At 33.3% G+C, this 11,320-nt stretch overlaps 1 protein-coding gene across 1 annotated transcript; it reads left to right on the forward strand.

The window, feature by feature from the left end:
• Positions 1-8,424: 8,424 nt before the first annotated feature.
• Positions 8,425-10,214, forward strand: LOC140991578 (uncharacterized). The gene is made up of 3 exons (XM_073461615.1): positions 8,425-8,579; positions 8,671-8,759; positions 9,795-10,214. Exons 1-3 carry the CDS (start codon positions 8,550-8,552, stop codon positions 9,946-9,948), a joined length of 273 nt encoding a protein of 90 aa, XP_073317716.1. The 5' UTR covers positions 8,425-8,549; the 3' UTR covers positions 9,949-10,214.
• Positions 10,215-11,320: the final 1,106 nt, after the last annotated feature.

The raw sequence follows: 11,320 nt of genomic DNA on the forward strand, positions 1-11,320 counted from the left end.
TTTTATTTTTTCAAATTTTTTTCATTAATTTTTTTTAAAAAAATAAATAAATTTCGGGTTATGTGGGTTAGACGGGTTGATTCGGGTTAGACGGGTTCGTGTTCGGGTTGGGTTCGGATTGAAAAAAATAAAAAAAAAAATTCGCGGGTTGACCCGAAACCCGACCCACTCGACCCGATTGACACCCCTAATACAAATCCTGATATTAATATTAAAAATTCATTTTTTTTTATTTTCTAAAATTTATTATTTTACAATTATAAATCAAGGATATTTAAGTACATAGCTAGTGAATATAGGACAATGTTTCATACATATAGACTCTAGTGTTGAAAAATATGAGTTGTAATATTTGAATGTTGAAAATAAGAAAGTTGCATGTCGAAAATAAGAGTTGTAAATATTTAAAAATTAGTGTAGGATGATGTATGTAATGATGTATTTATTTTTGGATTATTTTAAAAGAAATTCTATAAATATGTCTCTCAATGTGTGAAGAAAATCACAATTGAGTAGAAAGAAAATTTTATAAAGTGTAGTTTGATATATTGTAATGCCCGAGATGTAATCAATGTAATCAGACGTTGATTAATTGACAGAATTAAGATTTCAGGAGCCAGAGTAGGAACTTAAGTGGAGAAGCCGGGCGTCGGTGCATTATAAGTTAAGATGTTGGACAGAACATCTGGCGCCCGAGCGGTAGAAAAGAACCGCCCGAGCGCCAGTGCACCATAAGTTTATCACTCGGACAGAACGTCTGGCGCCCGAGCGGTAGAATATTGCCGCCCGAGCGCCAGTGGATAACAATGGAAGGCTCGGACAGAAAGTGCCGCGCCCGAGCGGTAAATTTCAACCGCCCGAGCGCCGACAGAAATGTGTGGAGAGTGAGCCACGTATCTTAACCATGCATGCTATATATATATAAGGTTATTTCTCAGAAGTGATAATCAAGGAATCGAGAAAAGTTTCAGAAAAAGCTTTTGAAATCCTTACGCCTTTTTATTTCGATCCGCCCGTTAGATTTTAAATCCGACTTCAGTACGGTGTTCCTATCGACGCGGGCTACAACTGGACGTAAGTTTTGTTACGTTTTGATATGTGTTGAAATTATGTTGTTTTCAGAATTGAATAAAATTCATATATGATGTTCTTGACATGTTAGACATCATAGAATCGAAGTCAGATTAAGAAACAGATTGATTACGGATTTGTTATAATTTTTCAGATTATATTGAGTTGTATTGGACAGATTTGGATTATGGTTGGATTATGGTTGGATTATGGACTATATTGGATATTGGTTATGATTTGTAATTGATATCTATTGTTGTCTGAGTTGACGGGGATATTGAGATTGTGCCGTTATGCCGATGATTTGAATTAAAAGCAGATTAATCAGATTCAGTATTGAATTGAGAATGGAAGGTTGATATTATTATTCTCGATATGTCCTTTCAGATTTACAGAGACAATCTTGAGTTCAGAACTTCCGTTTCTTTAGACCGAGACTACAAACGAAAGGTATAAGTCAATGTGGTATTGGGAGATCGACACAAGTAGGATATACTTGTGTTTCCCTAAATCACATACTATTTGTTATTATTTGCATTGATTTGATTTGATATGCTTGTTCTATTGATGTATAGAGAGCATGTGTTAGACGAATATTAGACGAGTGATCTTGTGACAGAAGTACCTGATAGTGGCGGGATCGCCACGGGCACATTGCACGATGTCACAAGATAGTGTATTGGCGATAGTGCCACAGTCTGTGACGGATAGGTCAAGACACTGGATGTTTGGTTATATCGACGTGGATAGAATCGGAGTTTCTTCTATTACTGTTGGTCGATATAGGAATACCAACGTCTGGAAACCGGGATCCCTAGACTAGGATTGAGTCTAGTCTGAGTCGTGGAGTCACGAGTATGATTGATAGTTTGATATTAATTATGTTTCAGATTTTGATATATATCTGATATCTGCTTCATGCTTTATATTAATTATATGATTGCATGTTTCGTTGATTTATACTGGGATTTATTCTCACCGGAGTTATCCGGCTGTTGTCGTGTTTGTATGTGTGCATGACAACAGGTGGGACAGGTTCAGGGTCGAGGAGATGAAGAGAGAGATCGTGATTAGAGTGGAGACTACGGACTTGATCTGAGATAGGGTTGAACACTTGATATTTAGTAGTTGAACCTTAGTTTGTAAATGATTGTATATAGTACAAGACTTGTACTTTTCTTTTATACTGATATGTATAGTAGAGTGATTCCATTACATTCCGCATTTTATATTATATTTAACAAGAAAAGAAAAAAAAATTTAGACCATGTCTATTATAATTGATTAATTAGTACCAATGACGATTAAGAACATGATTAGCGTCCGGGTCCCCACATATATTTTGAGAGTTTTGAGATTTTTACTTTTTACCGTAAATTTTTACTTTTAACACGTTATCAGCACGATATTCGAAGGTTCGGTTCTCTATATTTTTTCAAGCTCCAAAACACAAGAAAAAAGTAACAATATTCAAAAGTAAGAATATTTACTTTACTGTTTATTTATTTTTATTGTGTATATATTTAATATATAATACCATGTTATTATATAAAAGGAGTCTATGACACCTCATTATAATAACGTGATGTGATTATATTATTATACTGCTTATATAATTTTATTGTGTTACTGTTTATTTTTTGTATATATATATATTTGAATAATATCATGTTATTATATAAAAGAAGTCTATGACACCTCATTATAATAATGTGATGTGATTATTTAACTGTTCATATATTTTTATTGTGTTATATAATAATTATATATATATTTGTATAATGTCACAATATTATATAAAAGGAGTCACTGACACCTCATTATAATATTGTGATATGATATACATAAATATTTAAAAATGATTAACATTATATATATATCATATTATTACCATAAAATTTACATATACATACATTTATTTTTTAAAAAATATGTAACGGTCATAAACGGCTAGTTTTTACCCTATAAATATGACTTCACAAACAAATTCAATCACTCCAAACTTACTCTTCCTCCCCCAAAAATTTTCTTCATCAAAATTTTCGAAGAAGAAGAAGATGACTCTTTTAAGGTTATTTTGTATAATTATTATGGTTATTATACTAACTAGTTTTGTATTTATCGGAGAATATCCGCCACACATTTTTTTTATCTTTAAGCATGCTTGTAATTATAATTTATCTGTTATTTTGTATTGTCATTCTAATAAATTTATAACTTAACTAATAAAATGCATTGTTATTTTTATAGTACCACCATCTCAAACTTGGAAAAGCTCGAATTTGTTGCGCTTGACATTACAGGAAAAAATTATATGCCATAGACTCTCGATGTAGAAATTCATCTTGAGTCATTGGGTCTAAGCGAGACCATTAAAAAAAATGGTATCTCTTCATCACAAGAAAAAGCAAAAGCTACAATATTTTTACGTTGACATCTTGATGAAGGTTTAAAATGTGAATATATTATCGAAAAATATCTCATGGCTATATGGAAAAGATTAAAAGAAAGATTTGAACATATAAAAGACGTTATACTTCCGACCGCCCGTGATGAATGAAATATGTTGAGATTTCAAGATTTTAAGAAAGTCAGTGATTACAATTCGGCGATGTATCGAATAATCTCGCAATTAAAATTTTGCGGACATAAGGATACGGAATCGGAAATGCTTGAAAAAATATTTTTCACGTTTCACGCATCAAATATAACTCTACAGCAACAATATAGAGTGCGTGGATTTGCGAGATATTCTGAACTTATTGCCTGTCTTCTTATGGCGGAAAAGAACAACAAGCAGCTAATGAGAAATCATCAGTCTTGACTCACTGGATCAACAGCATTTTCAGAAGTAAATGCTGTAAGTAAAAATAAATTTAAACCTGGAAACCAAAATCAAATTCAGAGACAAGGTTTTGGTCGAGGTCGAGGTCGTGGTTTTGGTCGAGGTCGAGGTCCTGGTTGTGGTCGTGGACGTGGACGTGGACGTGGAAGTAGTCATGGTCGTGGTCGCAGCCGTGGTTTTGAAAATAATAAAGATTGTTACTTCTATAACTCATCTCAAAAGGGCGTCACGAACCACCCACTGAAAAGGCATCATGAGATTATGAGTGTTAATGAAAATCACTCAAAACGATTTGAAAGTTCTTGTTTTAAATGCGACACTCCTGAACATTGGTCTCTTATTTGTCGAGCCCTCGAGCACCTTTGCAAACTCTATAAAGAATCGATAAAAGAGAAAGAAAAAGAGACCAACTTCACTGAACACAGTGGCTGTATGAGTGATTCAACTCATTTTGATGCTGCAGATTTTCTGAACGATTTCTCTGGAAATTATCAATATGCTAATGGAATAGAAATGAAAAATATTGATCCTGCATATTTTCTCAACGATTTCTCTAAAAATGAACAATATATTGGTGGAATGTAAATGTAAAATAATTGATTTTTCATGTACTCATATGATAATGTTTTATTATATAATTATGATATGCATTATATTTTTCAATAAATTACATATGTATTGTCAGTAATTTTTTTCATTGCATATTTTTTTTGAAGTTCAAATATGAAAAATGCTATGAACAAAGATAAACAAGGAATTAATCTCATGGAAGTTTGCATACCTGATAGTAATATAACGCACACTATTCTTCGAGATAAAAAATATTTCTTGGAACTAAAACCAACAAAAACAATGGTGAATATAATATCAGGTCCTGTAGACTTCGTAAAAGGTTGTGATAAAGTAAATTTTTTGTTACGTAATGGTACAAAATTTCTAATAAATGATGTTTTGTATTCATCACAATCGAAATTTTTTTTTTTGAGTTTTAATGACATATATTCTCATGGGTATGATACTCAGACAATAAATGAAAAAATGAGAAATATATGTGTCTTACCACATATAAATCAGGAAAGAAATATATAGTTGAAAAACTACCAATGTTACTTACTGGATTGCATTATACATATATAAGTCCAATTGAATAAAAAATGGTAGTTGATAATTCTTCAATACCGATCAATTGACATGATGGATTAGGACATCCTGGTTCAACAATGATGCGAAGAATTATAGAAAATACACATGGTCATCCGCTGAAAGACCAGAAGATATTTCAAAATAATAAGTGTCAATGCAAAGCTTGTTCTCTTGGAAAACTTATTATAAGACCATCACCAGCTAAAATCTAAAATGAATCACCTATGTTTCTCGAACGTATTCAGGGTGATATTTGTGGGCCAATTCATCCACCATGTGGACCATTTAGATATTTTATGGTATTGATCGATGCCTCCAGCAGATGGTCACATGTATGTTTATTATCAACTCAAAATGTGGCATTTGCAAGATTACTTGCTCAAATAATAAAATTGCGGAATCAATTTACTGATCATACAATCAAGAAAATTAGACTTGATACTGCTGGTGAATTTACTTCTCAGACTTTCAATAATTATTGTATGTCAATGGGAATCACTGTTGAACATCCTGTTGCTTATGTACATATACAAAATGGAAAAACGCCATCCAGATTGAATTGGATTTGCTAAATAAACGTAATGTTTTTGGACCTATAGTCCTTACACCTGAAGGTGTAAAATCTGTTGGGTACAAATGAGTTTTTATTCGAAAGCGAAATGAGAAAAATGAAATAGTAAGATATAAAACTCAACTTGTTGCACAAGGTTTTTCTCAAAAGCCTGGAATTGATTATGAAGAAACGTATTTTCCTGTTATGGATGTNATGTTATTATGTGAAATTGCAAAGATCATTATATGAGTTAAAGCAATCGGGTCGAATATGGTATAATTAGCTAAGTGAACACTTAATAAAAAAGGGATATGTAAACAATTCAATATGCAATTGCGTTTTCATTAAGAAAACAACATCCAGATGTGTAATTATTGCTGTATATGTTGATGATTTAAACATCATTGGAACGAATAAGGGAATTCAAGAAGTTGTGTCGTACTTGAAGGAAGAATTTGAAATGAAGGACATTGGAAAAACAAAGTATTGTCTGGGTTATCAAATTGAACACAAAGAATGTGGAATATTTGTTCACCAGTCAAATTATACAAAAAAGGTCTTTAAACGTTTTAATATGGATAAATCAAATCATTTGAGTACTCCAATGGTTGTTAGATCATTAAACATAGAAAAAGATCCATTTCGTCTATGTGAAGATGATGAAGTTATTCTTGGTCCAGAAGTACCATATCTAAGTGCTATATGTGCCCTTATGTATCTTGCAAATTGTACAAGACCTGATATATCTTTTGCTGTAAATTTATTGTCAAGATTTAGCTAATATCCTACAAAGAGACACTGGAACGGAATTAAACATATATTCCGTTATCTACGAGAAACGACAGACTTGGGACTTTTGTATTCAAAAGATACCAATCAAAGTATAATTGGTTATGTTGATGTTGGGTACTTATCTGATCCACACAAGGCAAGTTCCCAAATCGGATATGTATTTACTCGTGGAGGAACTTCAATTTCTTGGCGATCACAGAAACAAACACTTGTAACAACTTCATCAAATCACGTCGAGATTATTGCACTACATGAAGCAAGCTGTGAATGTGTGTGGCTAAAATTAATGACCGAACATATCCAAATCTCATGTGGATTATCATTTGACAAGAAGCCTGTGATACTATACGAAAATAATGCGGCATGTGCTGCTCAAATAAAAGAGGGATACATAAAAAGCGACAGAACTAAACATATTCCCCCTAAGTTCTTCGCATTCACACAAGAGCTTGAGAAGAATAAAGATATTGATATTCGTTACATTCAATCAAGTAAAAACTCATTAGATCTCTTCACAAGGCACTTCCTACGACAATATTCAGAAAGCATATATATAACATTGGAATGCGCAATCTACGAAATTTGTGAAGAATCGTTCGTGTTAATATGAGGGAGAGTTTACGTGACTGTACTCTTTTTTCCTTACTATGGTTTTTATCTCAATGAGTTTTTCCTAGTAAGGTTTTTAACGAGGCATTATAAAACACGTAATGAAGGCAATCATTGTATCATGATCATCATCACAAGGGGGAGTTTTAAAAATATGAGTTGTAATATTTGAATATTGAAAATAAGAATGTTGAATGTTGAAAATAAGAGTTGTAAATATTTAAAATTAGTGTGTGATGATGTGTGTAATTATGTATTTATTTTTGGATTATTTCCAAAGAAATTCTATAAATAGGTCTCTCAATATGTGAAGAAAATCACAATTGAGTAGAGAGAGAATTTTATAAATTGTAGTTTGATATATTCTGAGAGATATGAGATTTTTACTTTTTACCGTAAATTTTTGCTTTTAACCTCTAGTACTTTATTTGTTAAATTGGTTAAAAGTTAGTAGATATTGAGATATAAAATATTTGTTTATGACAGTCTTTTGAATGCTTTCATATTTTGTTAAGCTCATTTTTTGTGCTTATAATTAATTATGCATGTGTCATATATCGGGATAAATAGTGCTCAATTTATCATTTTTCATACTCATTTTCTGGTCAATTTTTTGCATGATCATGTTACACATTATCATAACCACAAATCATTTAAAACTAAACCGTAATGTAATTTGCACTCCATTTTATATTATCTACAATTTCTTTAATATGTAAAATTTATTCGAAATTGGAATCAAATAACACTCAAAATTAAAATAGTGCATAAAATATTCAGTTTTCATAACTCGACAAGAAACAACCAACAACTTATCAACAACAAACAAGTGTCATTTTCAACAATTGAGAAATCAATTGTTTTTATATGATCATAATTTGTCACAATCTTGAAATATCCTATAATTATGAAGAAATGACATCAAATTCATTAATTTATAAGCTTTAAGATTAGAAAATCCTAAAGGAAAATTTGAAATCAATTCAAACAACAAATTTAATAACTAAAGAACTTAGTAAATCAATCAATAATTAAAAAGAATAAACTAAAAATAAAGTTTGTTAGATTATTAAGGATTGAATTTTTTTAATCTGTAAAGAAAAGTGTAAGAAAAAAAAATGATATTTCTAAAAATTAATAACTTATATGTTTTGAGCTTTTTAGTAAACATAAACATACTGCCGTTGGAACAACTGTTTTTATTTATGTAGAAGAATTGTAAATACAAAGGGGTATTTTAGACATTTTACAAAAATAAGGAGTTGAAAAAAAAAATAATTGAAAGTGGGGGACTGAAAGTAAAATAGATGAAGATTGACATTGTAAATTCCAATTGTATTATTACATAATAATTTAAAAAATATTTTTGAAAAATTGTTGAACACATGTCATCATTCAATTTGATCACATTTGGGACCAGAGTCCAACAAAAGAGCCAATCAACTATCTTCCTATTTTCGCCAATTCCAAGAAATTAGCCACACTGCACTGTAATTGAAAATAATTTCACCAAATTGGTTTCATATTCTTCACTGGATGGCTCACAGTCGCTGGATAAGGCCTGAGGTTTTCGATTTTATTGTTTTTTCCTCGCAAATTTCATTTCAAGAATTGTATTTGGAGCTGTTTTAATGGATTTTGGTTTGTGGAAATTCAGGTGTATCCACTGTTTGCAGCCATGGGTGTGGCTGTGGGGATTTGTGGGTTTCAGCTGATACGCAATATACGTATCAATCCCGAAGTCAGGTACTTAGATTTTGTGTGAAGACGGGAAAATTTCATGGATGTGATTGAAAAATTTTATAGTTTTATGATAATTTTTGGTTTAAAGTTGGTATTTTGTACCAAATCTCTGTAAAACTTTCATGTGTGAAGTTATTTAGAATATAAGTTTAATCCAGATCACTCTGACTTCGTGCTACTAAAAATCTTGAGCTGTAATTTAATAAAAATGTTTACTTTCGAGAATCATTCTCAGATTTTTGTGGGAAAGTTGTGGAGCTTGCGGTGGAAGCCTAGTTGGTATTTCTGGGTCTGATGATAAATCTTTTTATTTTAAATTTTTGGTTGAAAGAAGCTATCTTGAATATTGGAAGTGCAATTTTGGTTAAGGGCTAAAGGGGAAATAGAATCAACTTGCTTTTAATCTAAGGATCTTGTGTAGTAATGACTGGAAGCAAGATTTCAAAAATCAAATGGGAAATGTTCCTTATTTTCTGGTGAAAGATCGGGTCTTTCAGATTTAAGCTTGTTGCAAATTAATGACAGCAATATGGGTTGTTTTAAAATTCCTCTCAACATGTTTTTTTGCGGCCGAAATCTGTTGAGTTCAATGAATCTCAATTTGTCCGGTGAAGGATTTGCTTAGGACACAGATTCGTCTGTGCAGAAGCAAAGAGATCCTTCTTTCAAGGTCAAATGAATTTGTGTCCCCTTGTCTAGATAAAATTCAAATACGAGAGCACCCGCTTTCACAGAATTAGTGGGGATATGCTGCTCGTTTCTCCAAAAGCTTTACAATGTGTCTGGTTTCGAAGCCCATTATTTACAGGTGCAGATGCCGCTAGGAGTACATAACAAAAAAACTGAACTTATGTGTGTGAGATTCAATGTATTTCTATGTTTGTTCAGCCCCATCTAATTTTAAGGATCCCTGATTTCACGTTCGCTCTAACTTGAGTTGGACCAAAAGCACACTTTTATATGCCATAAGTCATTTGTATGCTATGATCTTGATATGCTAAAAAGGAGACTTGGAAACTATCCGGTGACTATGTGCAGGGTTAACAAGGCCGGCAGGGCTGCTGGTGTATTGGAGAATTTCACGGAAGGGGAGAAATACTGTGAGCATGCTCTTAGGAAATTTGTCCGCAACAGGCGACCAGAAATCATGCCGTCGATCAACAGCTTCTTCACCGACCCTCAAAAGAGCTAGTTCTGCCTTAAATCAAGATGCCACCGCAAAGCAAACATCCTGTCCTTGAGTCATAATAATGTAATCTTCGTTGGATTTGTGACATACCATGACTTTGTTTGTGCTACTGAATTTGTGAATTGTGTTGTGTTGTGTTGTGTTGTGCTTTGTGTGAGATTGATGTGTCTGAATTAAAACATGGATCATGCCCTCGTGTGCTGTTGCTGTTCAAGTAAGAATGGACTTTGTAACATGACATGTCCAATAACGTTTGCCAGACTTTGTGATTTTGATCTTGTTTGTGTTTCCTCCTAGTTGAAAAATAAGATTGTCAATGATGGGCATGGCTGTAGCAAACTGCTAAATNATTTTTCACGCCACTTTTGTAGAATCCAGGCTCCAATATTAGAATTTAACCACCCCTCATCACACGAAGTGAGGAATGTACAGAAAATAATGTATTGTCTATCCACTGCTCCTGCTGTCGGAATCCTAGAATCCCCTCCAACAAAGTACCAGATCCCAAGATTTCCACACAAATGCTGCGCACGATGTTGTTTGAGAATACCGTCTTCTCCTCCCTGCAATCGCCCTCTTCTTTCCTCCTTTTCCACCTTATCCGCAGACCCTTCAATCAGCGGACATGAAGTCTCAAAGATTCCACGTCCTCCATTGCTGGAAACACTGGTGTTAATGGATTTGGACCCTGCTACAGCGGAGCTCGCAATCGGGTTCTTGGGTCCGTTTTTCTCTGCATTCGGGTTCCTGTTCATTTTGAGGATAGTGATGTCTTGGTATCCCAAGTTGCCTGTAGACAAGTTCCCTTACGTTGTGGCGTATGCCCCGACAGAGCCACTTCTTGTTCAGACAAGGAAGTTGATTCCACCTCTCGGCGGAGTCGATGTCACCCCTGTTGTCTGGTTTGGATTGGTCAGTTTCGTTAGTGAGATATTGGTCGGCCCACAGGGGCTTCTTGTTCTCTTGTCTCAGCAGCAGGTTTAGGGTTCATTTAGGTGTGTACACGACGTGCAATTTTGAATGGAACTTTGTGCTATCTTTGCTGTGCTTTTGTTGCTTGTGCGTATCTTTTGTGCTAAGCATTTATTTTTTCAGGTTATGCATGAAAGTAGGAAGATTTACATGGCCTGGTCATGTTGAAATCTGATAGGCATAGGGACAAATAAATCAAGGAATTTTTAGAAATCAAATGGCATAGAATAAAAGGTTTACATTTCCAACTCAGGATTTTGACAGGCAAAAACCATAGGCCTAAAAAGGGCAGTGTTTTCTAGTGTTTACATGTGTGATAATGCAATAATTATATAACAAGTAAACAAACTATAAAAGGAGAACTAGCAAGTAAACCTTGATCTGAAAGAGCAACATTTGATAG

The sequence above is a fragment of the Primulina huaijiensis genome, chromosome 13, assembly GCF_012295235.1.
Source record: "Primulina huaijiensis isolate GDHJ02 chromosome 13, ASM1229523v2, whole genome shotgun sequence".
Lineage (NCBI taxonomy): Eukaryota > Viridiplantae > Streptophyta > Magnoliopsida > Lamiales > Gesneriaceae > Primulina > Primulina huaijiensis.